The 22,597-nt window shown below is 43.6% G+C and overlaps 2 protein-coding genes across 3 annotated transcripts in view; both read left to right on the forward strand.

The window, feature by feature from the left end:
• GANC (glucosidase alpha, neutral C) overlaps positions 1-3,148 on the forward strand; it is a 42,553-nt gene extending 39,405 nt beyond the window's left edge. Inside the window, exons 22-24 of the mRNA XM_065403192.1 lie at positions 581-693; positions 1,808-1,911; positions 3,039-3,148. Coding sequence (XP_065259264.1) covers positions 581-693; positions 1,808-1,911; positions 3,039-3,148 — 327 coding nt within the window. The remainder of the gene's footprint in view (positions 1-580; positions 694-1,807; positions 1,912-3,038) is intronic.
• An 8,944-nt stretch (positions 3,149-12,092) lies between these two features.
• CAPN3 (calpain 3) overlaps positions 12,093-22,597 on the forward strand; it is a 60,192-nt gene continuing 49,687 nt past the window's right edge. For both annotated transcript variants that reach the window (XM_065403985.1, XM_065403984.1), the window contains exon 1: positions 12,093-12,383. In XM_065403985.1, coding sequence (XP_065260057.1) covers positions 12,093-12,383 — 291 coding nt within the window. The remainder of the gene's footprint in view (positions 12,384-22,597) is intronic.

Raw genomic sequence — 22,597 nt, forward strand, 5'->3', positions numbered from 1 at the left:
TCCTTCTGCCTATTCAACCAGCACAGTACGGTCCTTGCCTACACACCAGCTAGAAGAAGAGCCAGTCTCCTCCAGATTGCTGTGGAGAAACTTGGCCCTCTTCTAACTTGCCTGGGCTCCACTCTTTGTGCTGGGGTTCATGCTAGAGCACACAAACTGTTCGTTTAACATGAGACTAGGATTTCTACACAAGTAGAGCATTTCCTGACCTTCCCCTTGCCCTTCCTCTCCTTGTCAGCCACCATCCAGCAGCTTGGAGGAAGGAGAGGATTGCTTCAGGCCACAAACTTCCTCTTCAGACCCAGAGAGAATGCATTCAGCAACTGTCTTTTTAAATACAAGCCAATAGCGGAAAGTACTGCACAGACACCACGATGAATTTACAAAACCATAACATCCAGAATGTTCTTTTAGTAATGCTGGATTGTTCTTCAAGGGAGTGTTTTAACCTACCAGAGATCATAACGGTTCTAGTAGCTTCTAACTGTTAACTTCAGCATATAGTGATGCTTATTTTCAGTTTCATTGTCCAACACTCAGGCTTCTGTTAACTTTGTTCTACATCTGATGTGTCCCATAGGACTTTGCAGTAGGTGAGCTCTATCTAGATGATGGGCATTCATTTCAGTACCTCCATAAGAAGCAATTCCTGCACAGGAAATTCACTTTCCACAAGAATGTTTTCTCTTCCAGGTAATGGCAGCTGTTGCAGGTAAAATCCCCATTAAAGGAAATCCCTTTTATAATTCATTTTACTTAGCAACAAATGTGTAAGTGTTATTCTTGTCCATTGCTCAAGAACCCCCAGGGATAGAGAGTTTCACATGCAAAATTGGAGAGGTAAGTGTTGCTCTACACAGTCGGACCTGGACTGTGTAGAGCATCTGGAATACTGAGTGCAACTCTGGTTCACACTGTTTCAGAAGGATACAGATTTACTAAATTAAATATAACAAAGGGCAGGAACAGGGATCCAAGGATTAGATAATAAGGTATATGGGAAAGACTGAGGAAGCTAAATTTAGAATTTTGCAAAGGGAAGACACGTAGGGGATACAATCATTTTATGGATAGCTTTGGGGTAACCATATCAATAAAGACTATGTTCTAAGATTACAAATAATGGGGGGACAAATACTTATTAGCAATGAAGCCAAGGAAGGAAATGTTGAAACATAATCAGAAAACGTATGTCAAGAGAATAGTAGCATAGAAAAACAAAGAGGGTAGTCAGGCATGCTAAATACCAAAAATATCCACAGCTGTTTGTAAGTAGGCAGATGTCTCAAATATGTCACTCCCAGACTTCCACCAACTACTGTAACAAAATTTGTTCTCCAAATGGATATGTAGCACCATCATTAACCTACAGGTTTTTTTCTTGCTCCTTCAGCTCTTAAGTGTGAGTTAGAGATCATCTGTACTACGAAACTTACCTTAAAGCAGGATCATAGAATGGCTTGGGTAACATGATTAAAACACAGATTAGTCACCTCAGTGCAGGCACGACTGAATCACATAGACAGGCCCTTCACCATTTGTATCTATTTAAATCATTTTCAGATGCCATCTAGGTAACCAGGAGCTTGTGAAACCCACTTACGCACCCATTAGGCAGTTGGTGATGGAGGGGAAAAAATATCACACCTGCATCAAGAAAAAGTATGTTAGGGAAAATAAACTGTGTTTTGGATCCTGAAGTAAGAGACTGTAGTTGTGGTTTGTCCCTCCAAGTTTTATGCGTGGGTTGGCTCTCCAACCACAGGTAGAAACTACTGTGTCTGAGACTGTTTGTTTTCTTTTTCAGCTGTGCTGATGAAATTGGGCAGTACCACACAAAATGTGTAGTTGAACGGGTACTAATTCTGGGAGTTCAAAAGCAACCCACATCTGTGACAGTCAGTCTCCAGGGTAAGAGAGGCCAGTATTTTATACTTCACTTCATTTTTTTTTAAATCTTACTGTAATGGTAGCACTAATTAAAGGTGGCAGATGACAACACTGAAAAGAAAACTATAAGCATGGGAAGCAATAGTACAAGCTTCCCAGTGCTGTCCCTCCAGTATATCCCACCCTGTTCTTGAGGGACCGTCACTGTGGATAAGAGGGTAGTTCTGTTTGCAAGCCTAGTTAATCCTTGGCCCCTCTACTGAAGGTGTCGACTAAAGCACCAGTTGTTGCAACTAATGTGTAAACTGGTGGCTTGATTGGGCAGAAACCACAGCAAACGGCTGTAAGGTTCATTCATTAGGAGAAAGTCTCGATAAACACAAAGCAAAACAAGGTAACAAAGCTGCCTCAGCCTGGGGAATCAACCTAGCTCTCCGAGCCCAGGGAGGAGCCCAGGATTAACAAATTTAGATAACCTTGTTTTACAGAGCATGCAGCTGGAGATACATCTTAATAATAACACTCTTAGACCCTCAAATAGGGTGGGTCAGACTGGTCCAAGAAAGGAAATTTGCAGGCAAGAACAAAAGTTTCTATTCTCGCTCACGCAGGAGGGTTCACAGATTCTGACAGTTTGGAACCCACTGAACTATACAAGGACCTGCCTAGGGAAAGCTAGTGAAATTTGCACAGAGGACCTGTCCCTCCAGGCCTCCCTTTCCCCTTTGGGAATCATAATTTCATTGTTCCTGCCTACACCTGTCTCGACCCCTGCTAAGGCACAAAAAGTGACAATTAATGCAGAAACAAGCATTCACTTCTGCTGTAATTTCTGCAGGAAAATCCTTGGATATAAGAGAAGATAAGGGTTCAGAATGGTAGCTTCCCCCAAAAAACCATGGAGCCCCAAGCACATGTTTGCAGAGTTGGAGTAAAAGAAGAAGTAATACCGTAGACTCTGATGCACCCTTATGAGTATACTGGAGATTTGGCCAGTAATTGCTCTCCTTTTATCACCTCCATGCCTAACAGAGGAGATAATCTGACCCAATAAGAGTGAGAGAAATAAGGCAGTCATGTATAACTTTGTTCAGAAGAGGTTTTCTTAGAGTGCATCATAAACTCTCTCTTGTCCTATTGCAATTCAGATGGGAAAGACAAAGAAGTGGTTTTCACATATGATGCCAAGTCCTCCATGTTGACCCTGGAAAAACTATTAGTAAATGTTGGTGCGGACTGGGAAATTCACATCAAGTGAGAGGAGAAACTGCATCTTCAGAGAACTGGATGGAAAGTTGAAAGGAAATGGTTTTGAAGGACTTAAATTTCTCTCTTGAATCTGACTAGTTTGAAATAATGTAGGCAGAACTATAGCAGCCCCAGGCTAATCTTTCTTAACATTTTCTTTTAAAAGATTGATTTAACTTAGATTTGACAAGCTCTTCCCTGGTCAGTAGCTGGCAAAAGTAATAATAATGCGATCATATCACTGGAAAAGGCTCATCGCTGTCCTGCCAAGGCTGGTTTCATTTTGGCAAACAGGATTCTGCAGGCAGTGGGCTAAATTCTGCCCTCCCTTGCACCCAGGGCCGGCTCCAGGCACCAGCATTCCAAGCAGGTGCTTGGGGCGGCAATCTGCAAGGGGCGGCAGTCCGTGTGTTTTTGCCGCCCCAAGCAGCGCGCCGAATTGCCACCGCGGACGGTGGGGGCAGTCCGTGTGCCGTTAGGGCGGTACGCGCGTTTCCGCGGCGGCAGCAATTCGGCGGCAGCTTCTATGTTCAGCTGCCCGCGGCGGCAATTCGGCAGCTTCTGTCTTCCGGCTGAAGACAGAAGCTGCCGCCGAATTGTCGCCGCCGCAGAAACGCGCGTGCCGCCCTAACGGCACACGGACTGCCCTGGCAATTCGGCGCGCTGCTTGGGCGGAAAAAACAGTAGAGCCGGCCCTGCTTGCACCCATGCAATAAAGTCCTCCATTAGGCTGTGGAAGAGAGTGGGCCTGGTTTTCAAGGTCTTTAACCCAAGAATTTCTAGTTTTTAAATTGCAGGCACTTTTCTAAGTGTCTGCAAATCTTGACTGTTCAGCAAATAGGGCATTTCAGAGAGGGAGGAGGGGAGGAGCCCTGAATCAGCTTGATCAAACAGCATTGATGAATCTATGCAAAATGAAAAGGACTAAAATGTATGTCTAGGACACTGTGTGTGCAAACTACCTTGGGCAGAACCAACTTGAATGAGTGTGATTACTTCTGTTACAAGCATTCTCTTTCTGTCCCCACAGCCCTAGCCTACAAGACAAGGAACAGCCCTACAGTCTGTTTACAGGAAAGTAAATAACAGAGCTGGGTGAACAGTTCAGCAGTTGAATCTGAACTCAGCCCAAAGTTAAGGTTTGGGAGGGCAGTATGTACCAGGTGATGTGAGTGAATAAAGGATAATTTGGGAATGGGGAAATCACATTGAATATTTATTTCTAGATTTTATAACATTTAGATTTTTATAAAGGATAATATTGGGTTTGGGTATTAGCTGGACTCCCATAAACACTTTCTATCACAACGCTTTTTCCCACCCTGCCCACCCCCAATGTGTTTTGGTTGGGGCGATTGCCCAAGGTTTTATTTGATTGAGTACCAACTGTTTAAATAGAAGGCCTGCACAAGAGAAGCTCTGCTCTTACAGATCTTATAAGACGTCCTATAGCACGGCTTTCTTCCTCCAGACTTTAGCCCAGGGGTGGGCAAACTATGGCCCGTGGGCCACATCCGACCCTCTAGCCAGTTTAATCTGGCCCTCAAGCTCCCCGCTGGGGAGTGGGGCCTGGGGTTTGCCCCGCTCCCGCACTCCAGCCAGGGAGCGGGGTCGGAGGCCACTCTGTGAGCGCATACTGAGGCTCCCGGAAGCAGCAGCATATCCCCCCTCCAGCTCCTACGTTTAGAGGTAGCCAGGGGGCTCCGCGCACTGCCCCCCCCCAAGTGCCACCCCCACAGCTCCCATTGGCTGGGAACTGTAGTTAATGGGAGCTGCAGGGGCAGGGCCTGCAGACGGGACAGCACACAGAGATGCCTGGCTGCACTCCGCATAGGAGCAGGAGGGGGGACATGCTGCTGCTTCCAGGAGCTGCTTGAGGTAAGCGCCACCCAGAGTCTGCACCCCATAACTCCTGTGCCCCAGCCCAAGCCCTCCCCCCCCCCCGCACCCTAACTCCCTGCCCCAGCCTGGAGCCCCCCGTTGCACCCTGAACTCCTCATTTCTGGCCCCGCCAGAGCCCGCACCCCCCAGCCAGAGTCTTTACCCCCTCCTGAACCCCAACCCCAATTTCGTGAGCATTCATGGCTCACCATACAATTTCCATACCCCGATGTGGCCCTCGGGCCAAAAAGTTTGCCCACCCCTGCTTTAGCCAGTCCTTGGGATGGGGGGTGCTCATGCATGCAGTGGGGACAAGGTGCTTTTACCTTAGTGAGCTGAGGCTGGAAGATGGGAATGGAGGATACTGTTCCTCACTGAAAACTTTAAAATGCTTATATATAATAATGTTTAAAAGACTCGGCTTTTACCTGTCCTCTTCAATGCTCCCTCCCCAATTCCCTACACCTCCTCCTATTGCCATTATAGTCTCCTGCTCCCACCCCTTCTGCACCCTTTGCGCCTGCCTTCCAGAATCCCCTCTTCCAAGGCCAGGTTACACAGCTCCATGCCACCGTACCCCCAGTCTATGTCTCTCCCAGCCCACTGTCACTGTTCAATAGTTAGTTTAAACTGTTTGCCCAGCTCTATTTAATGATATCCGTGCTATAAGTCATATATTATTAAAAAAAACAAGCCAAAGTCAGCTCTGATGCAAACCTGTGACTGAAGTCAGTTGGTTATATGGATGGAAGCGAGCAGAATTCACTCCATTCTTTTAGCAAAATGAAGAGGATAGTAAATAGTTTACTTGCCTCTTCAGATATTCTCTTCTTACATGCGTGTGGGTGGTGGGGAATAGAGAGCACTCCTGGGGCAGCACAGCTGCAGAGCCCGGCCTGACCCAGTCTCTGTGCTGTTCGGTGGCGGCGGCATGGCCCGGCTTCAGCACCGCCAGCCACGGGTGCTCCAGGCAGCGCGGTAAGGGAGCGGGGGGGTTGGATAGAGGGCAGGGGAGTTCAGGGGTGGTGCTCAGGGGGCGGGGGTGTGGATAGGGGTCGGGGTGATCGGGGGGGAACAGGGGGTTGGATGGGGCAGCGTGGGTGGGGGGGCCATCAGAAATGAGAGGAGGGGTTGGATGGGGCAGCGTGGGTCCAGGGGCGGTCAGGGGACAGAGAGTGGGGGTGTGTGGATGGGGCAGGGGTCCCAGAGGGACCGTCAGGGAACCGGGGGTTGGATGGGGCAGGAGTCCCAGGGCGCGGGGGGAGCAGGTAGGAGGTGGGGGCTGGGCCATGACACACTCCCCTAACCAGCCCTCCGTACAATTTACAAAACCCGATGCGGCCCTCAGGCCAAAAAGTTTGCCCCCTCCTGCTCTAACTCCACACTGGCCAGCAAATACCAACAAGCTTGTACATGTGCCAGCTTTTCCCACTAAGCCTACGCAGTGCTTCGTCAATCAGTTCCACCTGCTGCAGTTTATTCTCTGTAGGGGATTTCTGGGAGTGCCAAGTTTCAACACACAGCATTAGCTGTTACCATTATATTCTAAATGAATGACTGCAACTTATTCAAGCAAGCTCATTCCTCCTGGGACCCTGAGGATCTCCCTACCCTTTATTCTGAGGAACTATCTTTACTCTCTTCCCCCTTTAAAATTATATACTCCCTTCAAGCAGATGTGATCAGTGAGACTTTGATCCAAGCACTAAACACTGGGGACCTAAAGATTTCTGTTTAAATCACAGTTGAACCAATCCATGTTGGGTGACCTGAGGTGAATCCTTTGTCTCCTTGAGCCTCAAATAGTCCAGTCTGAAAACAAAAGGATTTCACTGATCTGAGCTTTACAAGGGACAGAAATGACAAAAACAGTGCCAAATTCTGGCCTTAGTTATGCCAATGTAACCTTTAAGAGAGGGCAAAATTTTGTCTATGCTAAGAAAATTATCTTCCTACCTCAAAAATGAGGTAAAAAGTACTGGTTCTCCTCTTCAAGGACACAAAGGGCCTGACTCTGCTCACACTGATTTTACATGGTGTAACTCCACTGATTTCAATGGAGTCACTCCTGATTTACATCACATAAGTGAGAGGAGAATCGGGCCCTAGCTTTTTACCAGTTTGTGAGTTTTATATAAAACCTATCTCTAACAGAGTTCAGTATTGCTTCCTGCTTCAGAACATGATTTGATTGCTGTTGCTCGTGTGTGTTTAACATTCCATTAGAATGCTACACACATTTTATCTTGATCTTATGAAGTGTGAAGGAAGATGTAATAAATGAACAAAGATTGTTTTCATCTTTAAATAAGTCTTACGCCTTATTTCTTTCATCCTTCTTCCCACCATGGAGATCCACAAATAAGCATCCTTTGAAATGCACCATTTTAGTACAAAGTGGAGGCTATAGCTGTCTACTGATAGTTAGACTGTGCCCCTCACTGTGATATCTGAGCACCTAGCAAATAATTTATTTGCTACATTTACAAGCAGCAAAATCTTTACGTCTGAGGACTTAGCTAAACTATGGTTCCAGGAGCAACATTCACATTATGTTTTTGTAACAGCTATTACTGTTTTCTGTATATTAATACAATAGTGCGGGCAAGGCAAATAATGAACATTTTTACATGTTGATTCATGCTGTTAACAACTGAAAACTGATAAATAATTCAATTAAGATATTAAAATAAAACAATTGGCGATCAAATGTAATGAAAATTAAATAGAAACATTATTATAGGTGTATCTGATTTAGTTGGTTCTTTGCTTGAGCAGTACATTTATTTTATTCTGACTGTGTGTGTGTGTGTGTGTGTGTGTGTGTGTGTGTGTGTGTACGTACATACACAAACATCTATATTTTAACCAAGGTTGAATATTATGGTATTTCTGTTTGCAAAGAAAACCTGTTGCAAAAACTTTCTTGGTTCCAAATGATACTAATTCATATTTGTGTGCAAAATTCCCCCCAAACATTTCAAATACCAGAATCCTTTCTGAATAGTTGTATTAGCATACATAGAAATCAGCATTCAGCGAAGGACAAACAAAACTTTCATTGGTTCCGGAACACTGACACCAGCACCGCTATGATAGAGCAGTAATCTTGGCATAGCAATGAGCTCATCAAGTGTCAGACACTGCTTCTAGTACACCTCTACCCCAATATAACACTGTCCTCGGGAGCCAAAAAATCTTACCGCATTATAGATGAAACCGCGTTATATTGAACTTGCTTTGATCCGCCGGAGTGCTCAGTCACGCCCCCCCCCCCCCCGGAGCGCTGCTTTACTGCGTTATATCCGAATTCGTGTTATATCAGGTCGCATTATATCGGGGTAGAGGTGTATTTCCATTTGTTTTACTGCCAGGACATGGCTCTGTGTGTGTGATGATAGTTAAGTGAATTTTTGTACTGGAGGAAAACACAACCTGAACACAAACATACCCACAGAAAAGTCAGTGTTTCAAAGCAATAAAAGGTGTCTGCAATCTGATTATTTTGAATCACTCTTGAAAATATCCTGGAAAGAGAGAGAGAGAGAGACATCTTCTGCCAGGCTCTCCTGCAAAGCCATGTTGGTTATGAGACTTACAAGACTCATGACCGAATATAAGGAGGAAATGACCAATGCTGCAGATAGACAGCCCATCTTGAGACAGCTGCTTTCAGGAGATTTCCAAAGGCAACTGATGTTTTCAGATTCCCCTCTCTATTTTGTGAAAGTATCTTAAGTACTTCTTAATTGGGGAAAAGGAATCACGTGTCCATACACCTACTGTTAGTAACTTGGGGATTAATACTTAATGATCTGGATGATGGGATGGATTGCACCCTCAGCACGTTCGTAGATGACACTCAGCTGGGGGGAGAAGTAGATACGCTGGAGGGTAGGGATAGAGTCCAGAGTGACCTAGACAAATTGGAGGATTGGGGCAAAAGAAATCTGATGAGGTTCAACAAGGACAAGTGCAGAGTCCTGCACTTAGGACGGAAGAATCCCATACACTGCTACAGGCTGGGGACCGACTGGCTAAGCAGGAGTTCTGCGGAAAAGGACCCGGGATTACAGTGCACAAGAAGCTGGATATAAGTCAGCAGTGTACCCTTGTTGCCAAGAAGGCTAACAGCATATTGGGCTGTATTAGTAGGAGCATTGCCAGCAGATCGAAGGAAGTGATTATTCCCCTCTATTTGGCACTGGTGAGGCCACATCTGGAGTATTGTGTACAGTTTTGGACCCCCACTATGGAAGGGATGTGGACAAATTGGAGAGAGTCCAGCAGAGGGCAACGAAAATGATCAGGGGGCTGGGAACATGACTTATGAGGAGAGGCTGAGGGAACTGGGCTTGTTTAGTCTGCAGAAGAGAAGAGTGAGGGGGGATTTGATAGCAGCCTTCAATTACTTGAAGGGGGGTTCCAAAGAGGACAGAGCTAGGCTGTTCTCAGTGGGGGCAGATGACAGAACAAGGAGCAATGATCTCAAGTTGCAGTGCGGAAGGTCTAGGTTGGATATTAGGAAACACTATTTCACTAGGAGGATGGTGAAGCACTGGAATGGGTTACCTAGGGAGGTGGTAGAATCTCCATTCTTAGAGGTTTTTAAGGCCCGGCTTGACAAAGCCCTGGGCTGGGATGATTTAGTTGGGTTGGTCCTGCTTTGAGCAGGGGGTTGGACTAGATGACCTCCTGAGGTCTCTTCATAGAATCATAGAAGATTAGGGTTGGAAGAGGTTATTCAGACTTACAGACTGTATTAGTTATAGGTCATGCAGCCTACAAGAGTTGTCCCTTGAGCTTCAAAGATCATTTGCATCTACATGACTTGATGCAAGTAATCCAAGTGAACTAAGAACCATACCTGAAAAACGACTATCTTGGCAAACAAACTTTAGTACACATGAGTTGAAAACATATAAATGAGCTACAGTCCAGCCCCTAGTGTCACTGGCCATAAATAAAACATATGCTGTCATATGATTTAAGACTTCTTGATTAAAGAAAACCTTGATGGGTATAGAGCTTATCCACCTGCAGATGTACAGGTTGCCATTTAAACAGCTAGAGCTATAGCAAACAGCCAGGAATGACAATACATGTTTAAAGATAAAGAGTCTAGTTCTCATTTCACTTAATGCCAGCAATGGAGTGTGCCAAGAAATATGTGTGAGCGATTTCTCATTATACACACACAAAGTATTAACTGGCAATTTGGGACAGAGACAAAGACTAGAAATAAACATGATTTTAAAACAATAATAGAGCACTTTTCATCCATAGATCCCAACACATTTTCAAAGAGAAGGGCGAGTATCATTTTCCATATGGGGAAATGGAGGCACAGAAGTGAAATGACTTGATCAAATTCGTGGTAAACCTGGGAACCCAAGTCTGCTGATTCTCAATCCAGTGTCCTATCCATTAGATCACACTGCCTGCCAAAAACATAGCTTGACTTTTTGTTTGAATACAAAAGTTTATCTTGAAAGCTGACATCTTGCAGCACAACTTTCACGTGAACAATTGTGTTTGTCATCAAGCAAGCTGTTCCAATTTCCACATGCATCTGCAAAGGGAAACCCATTTTCCACTCATTCACTGGAAAAGTTGAAGTGTGGACTTTTAAAATTAAAATCAATAATATAAAATATGCTTAAGTAGAAAAAATGCTGCATCATCTTTCATTGCCAATTAATCTAATTATATAATTTGGGGAATCTGATCTATCTGGCTGTGCAGAATTCATTAATGGTTGAACACTCATTCCTCTAAGGAATTCAAAGTCCTACTATATTTAATGTATGTCACTAGGAATATGTTTTTTTCCTAGATTTAGAGTATAGTCTTAGATTCGACTTATGACTTCTCCAATTTTATCTAGTACATTGAATTGTCAAACTTGAACTCCTCCTACACTATCAGAACTTCAAGAGTAATGTAAGGTGTCCATTCAAAGGGTTATTTTGCCATAAGGTCTTTGGCTAGACATACGGTATGACAGCTGTGCCATGATAATTTTCTAAATATACCCATGTCTCAAGTAGGTACCCAAGAGTGAACTATTAAAAACCTGCAGCTTATTCTCCTATAATCTTAATATTTTAGCCTCTAATCCTGCAAATATTTACATATGTGCTTAACTTTATATACTGTAAATAATCCTATTGAAGCCAATGGCTGTGCCTTCACTGCAAAAAAAAAAAAAGTGTGTTTTATATCAAGTTAGCTATCTCAATGTAAAATCTAAGTGGAAACAAGGCACTGTAGCTTGACTTACCTAGTCAAGATAAGCCTGACAGTTAGGGGGAGGGTATAAGGTTGACCTCAACTAGCTACATCATAGTAAAAATTACCTGTGCCTTGTCCCCACTAGGACTTTAAGTCGAGTTGGCTATCTCAGTGTAAAGGCACACGGGTTTTTTTTTGGCAAAAGAAGACAGGGCCAATGTGTAAAGTTAAACAGATACATAAATCTTTGTAACATCAGGACCCATCATAATGATAAGGAACATGCTATAAAATGCTGCTTAAAACCAATATGTAAATGTAACTTGCAGTTTCACTATTTTTTGCAATTGAAAAAAAAAAAACTATTTGGCATTGGGAATCAGCCTAGCCATGTCAATCCTTCTCCGAGAACAAGCCCTGAATAGGAAGAAACTACACGTCAAATTGACACACTCTCTCTCTCTCTTTCTCTCCATGTTTATTTTTAGTTTTCCTTGTTGAAATCTCTACAGGACACAGACATGCTCTCACACACATGCTGTAGACACACCAACCCTAGACAGAAAAGTTACTCAACAATTTCTCTTGTTTCCTGTCAAGGAACAAATTTTTGGTTGCTGATAAAATTACCACAGCAAGAAGCTCAGGATGACATACAAATTGCTCTATCCCGTGACACTTTATTACTTTTAATGTGACTTGGACACTTGCAGTCAAAAGAGAGAGCTGTTAAACTGTTTTTTTGCAGTGACTTCCTCTTTTCTGTAGTTTTCGTGCAGGTTGCAAGAGCTTCCTTTTTATTTTCCTTTCTTTTTTAATTTTGTTTAAATCTGATTTCCATGCCGTCGGCCATAAATGCTGTGGTGGCTCAACAGACAGAGACTGGGTCAGTTCCTAGCACCAACATTAGCACAACAGCTGAAACAGGAGGAGGTTCAGGGGGTATCTACTCTGCTATCATCAGTCGCAACCAGCCCATTATTGGAGTGCGGGAAAAGACCTTTGAAGAACTCTACAAGAAATGCCTGGAAAAGAAGATTCTTTATGTGGATCCTGATTTCCCACCTAATGAGAGCTCCCTCTTCTACAGCCAGAAACTACCCATCAAGTTTGAGTGGAAAAGACCCACAGTGAGTAACTTGTCGGTCTAATTAAAACACTGAATGCCCTTTTCTATTTATAACTATAATCAATGCAGTTATCTGTACTGAGCACATTCCCTTGGTGGAAAATATACACTGGAAACATATTTCTTTAGTTGTTTTCTAGGATTGGGAAATTACTGTCTAGGATCTGTGGGGATAGGGAAGTGTAGAGAGAATATAAATAATCACCTGAAAATCAATAAGACCTTGGATTGATTACTTGGACCTTTCTTTATTTTTTTGAAATGTATTTTAATTGGCTTTGACTTGCTCTGATTTGTTTGGAATTTTCTCATCTGAAGACACCAAACAAAACAAATTTAAAACCCTCTCCTCTTTCACCAACACACATACTGGGACCTGCATAGATTTATTTTTTCAACACTACTTTATTTTACTGGTAGGTTTCTTAATTTTATTTTACTACAAATAGCCCCTTGGGCCCATCTTTTCATTTTCAGAAGTACCTTTGGAAGTACAGCTCTGAGTTATACCCATGTCACTCCAGTTAAGTCAAAAAAGTTGCCTGGATGTAACAGAGCAGAATCTGGACCACTTTCTTTTATTTTATCATCTCATCATTGATTTCCAGTATCACTTGTTCCTAAATGCAAAGCTGGTTATCCCATTATCTGTCTGCCATGAACTGGGGGGTTATAATAATTACCAAGGTGGATTAATGTTTACTGGGTCCCAAATTCACCAATATTTCTGCCCTTCCTGACAGACTTCTCCCTACCCAGCCTTCCCCTCAGAATGAATTCTCCCTCCAAGGTCCTGAATCCCAATCCTAGATGGACTTTTGTTTTTCCTCTCACTCCTAATATTTCCTTCCAAGTGAGGCAACCCAGCTCATCCAACAGGCAGCTGACAAGCTGTATGTACATTGTGCTGCTGCCTGTTATTGTTTCACTACTTCACCTGGGCCCCTCTAATTGTGAAAGCCAAATTTTGAGGATTTTGCTTTTATCCATCCCTGATTATTATGGGCTTCCTTTTACATATGTGCAGCATTATCCCATACTTTTGTGCCATAATGAAACATCATAGATTGAGCTGATGATAGCATAAAGCTAGAAGGCCAGTGGCCTTGGAATGTGAGTATTATAGAACCAAAAGATGACTGTAAAGGTCCATTACAGTTATTGCTCCACATAGTGAGAAAATGAAGGGCAGGAAGATATTTAGTCCCAGCCTATAATGATATCTTATGCAGGAGTAATCCATACAGTCTGGGATAAGAGCTGCATTGATTTACATCTCATGCAACATCACTGAAGTTTGTGTCTATGTATTGACAGAGCATGAGGCAGAACCAAGCTTTAAAATGCAGGACAGTTCAATCAAAACTAGAAGGAGAATTTATATTGGAGTGAGTTAAAAACATTTCCGTTTAGCCTATCTACTGCCCCAGGGTTTCTATAGAAATATCTGGTTATCAGTTAAGTGGAGCAGCAATTGAATTGACTGGCAAGGGAGATGCTTTCTCAGACTTCCACAGGAGGTAAAGTGATACAGCAGCATGTAGTGGCATAGTCAGTGGATATCAGAGGAGAACTGAATAAAGGTATGCGGATAAATGGAAGTGTTAAACTGTAAAGGGTAGCATTTAACACCTACGTTGCACAGGTATAAATGATTGCACAAAGTGGAGGATTAAGCCTTTGGTTTCTAGGACACATCAGATTTTTGGGCCCCTATCCCAGTGATCTTTAATCCGCCCTTATAGAATCATCTTTGATGCAATTTGAGAGCTGTATAAATATTATGTGCCAACAGTGTGCACAGGGTTGTACAATACACAGAAATGCAACCTAAAAATCTAAATAGCAGATCCTAAATTATTTTCCACACTGTTTCAATGCTAATTTTCATTGATATAAAGGAGACAGCATAGTCTAGAGGTTAGAGCAGGGCACTAGAAGTCAGGAGATCTGGATTCTAATCCTGGCTCTGGCACTGTGCTGTGTGATGCCGGGCTAGTCAGTAAGGCCCAAATTCTCAAATGCGTCCACTAATTTGGAGTGGCAGTGTTTGGATGACCAACTTGAGGCTCATTGGAGCTGTTGAGCAGACTCAGCTGTAAATATGCAGATGTGGGTGCTGAGCACCTCTGAAAATCAGGTCGTCATTGTCTCAAATTAGATACCTAAAGATAAGGAACTTTAAATTAGCTCACACTTTTTGAAAAATTATGCCTTACCCTCTCTATGCCTGTTTCCTTAGCTGTAAAAGGTAGATCACCCACCTTTATAATGTGCTTTGAGATCTTGAAAAGTGCATATAAATGCAAAATATTGTATGGTGAGAGGATCCTTTCTCTCTATGTGAACTTTCAAAAGCAGATACATCTGCAGCTTCTCTTATAATCCATTCCTCCTCCTCCCATAAACTGAAGCTAGAGTTTCTTGTATTTGTTGCTTCAGTCTGCAGATTGACCCAAGACTTTGCTTCACTGGTATTTAGAACAACATCTCAAATGTGCTGCCCTGCTAGGAGAAGAACTTGTCTGATAATGTTACAGTCAGGAATAGCAGTAATATGCTAATAATAGGACACCATAAAGACAAATTAATATGATGCAGTAATACTGCCGTCAAGAGTATTCTGCTAAAGGATTAAAGCATACATCAAACCACCAGAAGTTCAAGGCTAAACTACAGAAGTACATATCCATTCCATAAAGATACTGACATCTTCCATTCTTACTTAAATGCTAGGGGGAAAAAAAACTTTGTTAAAATAGAGTTAAGATTGTAAATAGATAAATTTACAACAGTATTCTTAGAACATTGTAGTTATTTTAAAAATAGTTTAAGAATCAGGTAATTCAAAAGCTGTAGTTTAAAACAAAACAAAAAATGCCGGACAGTTTGGAAGTACCGAGAGACCATTCTAATACCACCGTTAACTGTGCTGCCTTTCCCTGACATGGTTATATACATGGTGTTCTCCCAGAAGGAATAAATGTACATTTTAAATGGAGCAAGGTCTATAGATTAAAGTACAAGACTGGGAGATATGGGTTCTATTCCTCACTGCCACTGACTTGCTGAGTTACCTGATGCAAGTCACTTAACCTTTTTGGGCCTCAGTTTCCCCCCCTGTAGGATCGGAATTAGGGTGACCAGATGTCCAGATTTTATAGGGACAGTCCCAATTTTTGGATCTTTTTCTTATATAGGCTCTTATTACCCCCCCCCCCATTCCCATCCCAATTTTTCACACTTGCTGTCTGGTCACCCTAATGGGAATTGACTAAATAACATACTTGTAAGTATTATTTTTACTAATTATTATGCTAAGCCCTTTGAGATTCTTGAATGGAAGGTGCTATATAAAAAGTCATTGTCTGGGAGAGATAGCTCAGTGGTTTGAGCATTGGCCTGCTAAACCCAGGGTTGTGAGCTCAATCCTTGAGGGGGCCATTTAGCAAACTGGGGTAAAAATCTGTCTGGGGATTGGTCCTGCTTTGAGCAGCGGGTTGGACTAGATGACTTCCTGAGGTCCCTTCCAACCCTGATATTCTATGATTCTATAAAATTTTAGTTTGTACTGACTTCACTAGTGGCTTTTATGCAGCCTGTTGTAAAACTAGGCAACTAGCTAAATGAGTTGATGTACTCCCTGGAAGATCTCTGCATACCCCCTGGATACGTGCACCCCTGGTTGAGAACCACTGCTCTACACCTAATTAGCGCTTCTCATCTGTAGATATCAAAGTGCTTTACAAAGCACATTATTAGCCCTGTTCTTCGGATGGGTAATCTGAGGTTTAGAGATGAAGTGATTGACCCAAGGTCCCACAGGGAGTCAGTGATAGAAACAGGAATAGAATTTAGGCTTCCTGACTTCCAGCCCTCAGATCAATCCACTAGATGAATATAGCCCTATATTGCATGTGCAGGATGCTCAGAATTTTGGTAACTCTCCACTTAGGCTGGGAATATAGAACTGCAATTTGAGGAAGGGTTTCTCCGTGACATTCTCACTGCATTAATGTTGCAATGAAATAGTTCTTGTAACTGAGACAGGAGGTTCACAGCCTAGGAACCAATCCGCTCTCAGATATTTGGCCCTGAAGCCACTTATCTCAGGAACCACTAACAACATAAAGAAATCTGATCCCCCACCTTGTACCTCTTAAATAATTGCCTATGCTGTGAAGGAATGGGGACTGGTCTTTGGGTTACTGTCAGAAGGACAGACTGCCATATAGAGCAGCAGTGAACTTTGTCAGAGGGACAGGGGAACAGAAGCATGTAATTCTAGTCAGCTAGCGACTGCCATAACATGATTTGAATACACACAGGCTTTACTCAGGCAAAACTTCAGTTGATATCTATGAAAGTTTTGCCCGAGTAAGGATTGCAGGATCCCACACAGTGTTTATGTTCAGACTATACTTTACATTGGTTTACATGAATAGTGTATAATTAATACCTCACAGTTACTGCATAAGATCAAATCATCTAATTGAGAGTGTAAGACAAGAGAAACTCAAGGGCCAGATTCTCTACTGCACCTCTCTCTTCTACTCAGCGCAGAACTGGATCAAGACCATTAGGGAGCTGCTTTCAGCTCTCTGATTCTCAAGCTGTCCTGGTCCTAATGCAAATTAGAACATTTAGGAGTTGTTCTAACTTAAAACATCTAGCACTGCTTCCTAAGTGACCGTATGCTGGCAGAGAATTGGAGCGCTCTGCTCCATCCCATCTGCACCCCATCACACCTCCTCACTTCCCCCTCCTGGTCCCCCCCTCCCCCAGTGGCTGGGGGAGCCTGATAGAGGAGCTGGCTCCAATGACTTTTCACGAACTGAGTATTCCCTTCTGCTGGCGGATTCTCAACTGGCCAGCTGCAGCTACATAAAATACCCTTTGTACTGCTCAGGTGCCACAAAGGGAACAGAACTGAGGATGAGAATCTGGCCCAGGACCTTGAAGAGACTATACAAAAACCCCAAAGGAACCTGAGACCTATCTTCAGAAAATAAACTTTACAGCAGAGTGCTCTGAAGTTAATACTTAAATTATCTTGTACATTAGAACAATGGTCCAGTTAATGTACTTCTTTGGCGGGGGGGTGTCCTTACTTATTTTTGGAGTCTTTATGATCATTAACTAATTAATTCTCATAACACACTTGTAAGGTAGGTAAGTATTATCCCTATTTTACAGATGGGAAAACTGAGGCACCAACGTGGTTAAGTGACTTGCCCAAGGCTATATAACAAGCTAGTGACAGAGCTGGGATTAGAGGTCAGGAATTCCTGATTTCCAGTCTTCAGCTCAGCCTACTAAACCATGCTGCCTTTCTAAACTTGAAGTGACTCAACAAAAATACATCTGCATCTCTATACAGGGTTCAAGCATCTGGCAATAGGGATTTCAACAGAAGAGCCCTGCATTCCTGTGCAGAACCACAGAATGTGCCACCTTCTTACAGATATATTACTTAGATTGTAAACTCTTCAAGGCAGAGATCATCTCTTTGTTATACGCTTGTAAAGTGCCTGAAGTCTTGTTCACAGTGGAACTGGGGCCTCTAGGCACTACCACAGTACACATAATAAATAATAATTGCACCACAAGGGAGCATAGGTTATCACAGTACAAGATACTAACTATATCATGGGGTTGCAGAGAAGATCCCATTGCAATACATTATGCCATCAGTATACCCAGGGATGTGCCTTGGAGGCACAGTATACCCAGTAAAATATGATGTGCCTTGAAGGCACTAATGGGATTATATTGCTATTCACCGTGCCACAAGTGTGCAGAGGGAATTGCACTACAATCCATCATACAAGGAGGATGCTAACGGGATTGTATTACAATACCTCACATGATGAGGCTGCTATGATGACTACATTATGATACATCACCTGGTGAGGACACTGTGGGGACTTTGCTAAAGTCTCTTTATGGTATGTTGCAATGTGCCATTAGCGAGGGGTGGGCATCTGATTGCAGAATGAGGTTACTAAATGCTCCCCTTTAAATTACACAACAATGTGAAATTACCAGAGATTACAATAGCATTCAGACATGAGAAATGGACTTCATTACATTACAATGAAAGATTGAAAAGGGGGTCTGCTACAATCCTGTTTTGATACGTTAACACTGACAGATTAATAGGAAGACTCCCTGGCAGTACTGTACTTTTACATACCCATTTATCATATCCTTTGCTCATTGATTCATTAAAGATTATTAAGAGGTCTTTCTAAGGCAGTACTACTGTAATGCAAAATGCTATCTGTGAAGTTTAATGGGCATGTGTGGCAGATATTGCAAACTCAGGCAGGATCTTTGCGGGGGGGGGGAGAATATGATATTAACTTTCTGAAGGTTATCTGTATCTTTGTGATCCTATTGTATCACCCTTGTAAAAAGTTATCTATCTGCATAAACCAGGAACTAAAATCAGTGATAACTATGATTCCTGGGATGGATAAGCAACTCCAGAGAAGTAGCACCCCTAGAGAGAATTGGATTAACTGCTTCAGATTGGGTCCCAAAGGCCTAATGAGACAAAGAAAGGGCTTTTGGTATAAAAGGCTGAGTTTAAACTGACTAAGAGGCCCTCATTTTAATCCAACCAATGGATTTGACCCTTTGACCAAGGGGAGCCAAACCCTGCTAATAGATTGGAAGGACTGGAAGCTACCAGGGTCTCCATAGGTTTGAGGGGGAACCACCAGTACAGTATGTGTTTATACTTTTTATTGTTTGATACATTTTCTCTAAATTGTTTTTGTCCTAAAATATATGCACTCTGCTTTGGAAGAGTGGTTTGGTTACTTGTAACCACTGGCATACAGTCCTCTGAGAGAAAGCAAAGCACAGGCACTGGACTCCGGTCAGGCCTGCTGGGACATCACAGTGAAATGCAAGGGAGCACAGCCCCTAAACCAGTTAGAAGGGACGGGGATGCAAGTTTCATCCCAGAAAGAGGTGATGGCTAGAGGCCTGAGACCTAACAGGGGAGTGCTTGAGCAGACCACAGAAGGGGGTCAAGAATAGGTGCTGCCTTTATGAGTTGCTGGGGGCTGCTTGACCCCCACTATGCCCCAGGCCCCATCCCCACTCCACCCCTTCCCCCAAGCCTCCATCCCTGCCCACCTATTCCCACCCCCTCCCCCAAGCATGCCCCCTCACTCCTCCTCCTCCCCCCCCCAGCACCTCCTGCACGCCGCTGAACAGCTGTTCCATGGTGGGTGGGAGGCACTGGGAGGGAGGGAGAGGAGCTGATGGGCAGGGCTGCTGGCAGGCGGGAGGTACTGGGTGAAGTGGGAGGAGCTGATCGGGGAGGGGCGGGGGGCTGCGGTGGGTGCTGAGTACCCACTATTTTTTTTCCGTGCCACTGGCATTTTACATACCATGCCAGTGAGTTCTGCTCTGATCATCTTTTAGATGGCATGATACTTAAAACACCAGCAACTGGTCTGCACTAGGGATGGCAGCATTACTATCACCATAGGAGTTGAACTGGTACAAGCAATGATATGCAATTTTACAAAATTTCCCTATGGGGGATGGGAGGCCTCTGAGAGTAGTAAGGAAAATTAGATGGTTTGCAGAATATTGCCTTTGTCTTCAGCTCAGAAATATATTTCTATTACACCTGCATCTGTCCACACGACCACTGTATGATTCCTGCCTTTTGTTTTGTGTATAATTTGTAGTTGAATATGATGCCATGTGAAATTACACAGTGGGTGGTTGTGACACTCTGTACCTCGGGGGAACATCCAGCACCCCCATGTTCATCCTTGTAAAATGATTGTGTGGTATCCAATGCAAAGTTTGTCATGTCAGGTGTCTTTGGAAGGCTCATGATGTACTGAGCATTGTTGTTATAGTGATGTTATAGTTATGTTTATGGGTTATAATTTCATGTATATAGTTACGAGGTTGAAAATGTATCCTCATGGCTTAAAGCAAGCCCAGACAAAAACTCTCCAAGAGCAGAGAGGCAGTTCACACCTCATCAGGGCAGGTATGGGACAAACCCAGCCCAGCCTCACAGGAACAAAAAATGCTGGCCTAGGCAGCAACAAAAGCATCTGTTAGACTCTCGAGGGAGTCACCCCCCTTCCTTTGGTCAGTTTGGAACTGTGATGAGGTAATGCTCACCTGACTCTGAAGGGGGGAGGGGGGCAAAGCCAAAAGGGAAGAAAGGACATGATAAAAGGGAGAGACATTTGCCATGCTCTTTCTCTCTTCCACCTACACACACCACATCAAGTGACTGAAGCGCTGATCAAAGGGGAGAGCCTGGCTGAAGAGCAACCAGCCAGCCTGTGGTGAGAAGCATCTAAGTTTGTAAGGGCATTGAAAGTGCTAAGATCAGCTTAGAATGCGTTTTGTTTTTATTTCATTTGACCAAATCTGACTTATGTTGTGACTTATAATCACTTAAAATCTATCTTTATAGTTAATAAATCTGTTTGTTTATTCTACCTGAAGCAGTGCGTTTGGTTTGAAGCATGTCAGAGACTCCCCTTGGGATAACAAGCCTGGTACACATCAATTTCTTTGTTAAATTGACGAACTTATATAAGCTTGCAGCATCCAGCGGGCATAACTGGACACTGCAAGACGGAGGTTCCTAGGGTTGTGTCTGGGACCGGAGATATTGGCTAGTGTCATTCGGTTGCAAGTAACTGGGAGCAGCTTACCTGCCAGAGGCTGTGCGTGAACAGCCCAGGAGTGGGGGTTCTCACAGCAGAGCAGGGTAAGGCTGGCTCCCAGAGTCAAGGATTGGAGTGACCTAGCAGATCACTGGTCCAGATAACACCAGAGGGGAACGTCACAGTGGTGTGTTTATGTTTCTTTTTTAACTGGCAGCTTTGGAAGTATTTAAATATCTAGCTACATTTAACTAAAAGACAATGTGCCAAATCCTGAAGTCCGTACTCTGAGTCTAGTTTCGTTCTTTCTGAAGTCAATGATAGTTTCACCATTGACTTCAGTGGGAGCAGGAGTCGGTTGAAGTACATTGGCTGGGTTAGAAAATGTACTCCTATAATCTGAAACTTCCCACAGGACACTATGCCAATTTTCAAGACAAGCATGACAGCAGTGTCAGGAAGAATGTTTCCAACAAATCAAGTGGATGGAGAGAAGTTATAAGATATCTCAAACATCTGACTTTACAGAATTTAATCCCCCAGCCAGCTGACTAAGGCACGAAAATAAAGGCCACTTTCTCCTTTCCCAGCAGTCGGCAGAATGAGATGACTGTTGTAGAGGGCCGGAAATTTGTCGTTATTGGACACTTGTCTCAATTCTGCGATGGGGATAACCCAGATAGTTACATCAAAATTAATGCATCCCTGAGCCAACTACTGGGAAGGAGAAAAAATGGTTTCATACCAAAGAAATAATTAGACCTGAAATATGAGCTTCAGAAAGTCCATCATTGTGCTGTTCATACTGAAAAAGCTTCAGGCTGCAGCTACAGTACCTAAGACCTGTCTCTAGTACTCCTGACTTTCTATATAGCTGTACCCACTGTTGCTGGTCTCTCTTCTTCCCTGCACCCAGAAAATGGGGTTCCTGGAGGAGCTTGTCTTCTCTCCCCACCCTTGCTACTTCCCAGGAAACGGGGTCCTGAGGTGTGGTTTGTTTTTTACCCCCCTCCAGCACAGGAGATGGGGTCATTAAGTAGATCTCTCTCTTTATCCCCATCTCAGGAGTTTGGGTACCTGGTTGGAAGTTCCTTCCCTGCCACCATCTCTTTGCCTGGGAGATGGGCTCTGCTTGGTGGTCTCTCTTTTTCTTCCAACCTTGCATATGGGTTCCCACAGTTGGCGTATGTCCCTTCCCCCCTAACCTGGGCTATGAAGTTCACGGATGAAGGCTGCTAAGAAGTAGGGGAGGCTCTTCCCAAGTGGGGCTGGCTGTCCTCTCTTCCCTCCTCCTCCAGCCTGGGTTGCACCATACCATGGTTCCTTGCCCAGCTTAGGGAACAAACAGTTACCGCATATTAGTTGGGTATTGGTCCTGCTTTGAGCAGGGGGTTGGACTAGATGACCTCCTGAGGTCCCATCCAACCCTGATATTCTATGATTCTATGATTCTATATGAAAATGTTTCTACCTGAATTGCGTTACAGTCTAGGTTCAATTCTGAGGTAAGTTACACTGATTTCTGCCTCTGCAACCATTTATTGAAGCATTTTTA

Source organism: Emys orbicularis, chromosome 4, assembly GCF_028017835.1.
Source record: "Emys orbicularis isolate rEmyOrb1 chromosome 4, rEmyOrb1.hap1, whole genome shotgun sequence".
In the NCBI taxonomy this organism is placed as follows: domain Eukaryota; kingdom Metazoa; phylum Chordata; order Testudines; family Emydidae; genus Emys; species Emys orbicularis.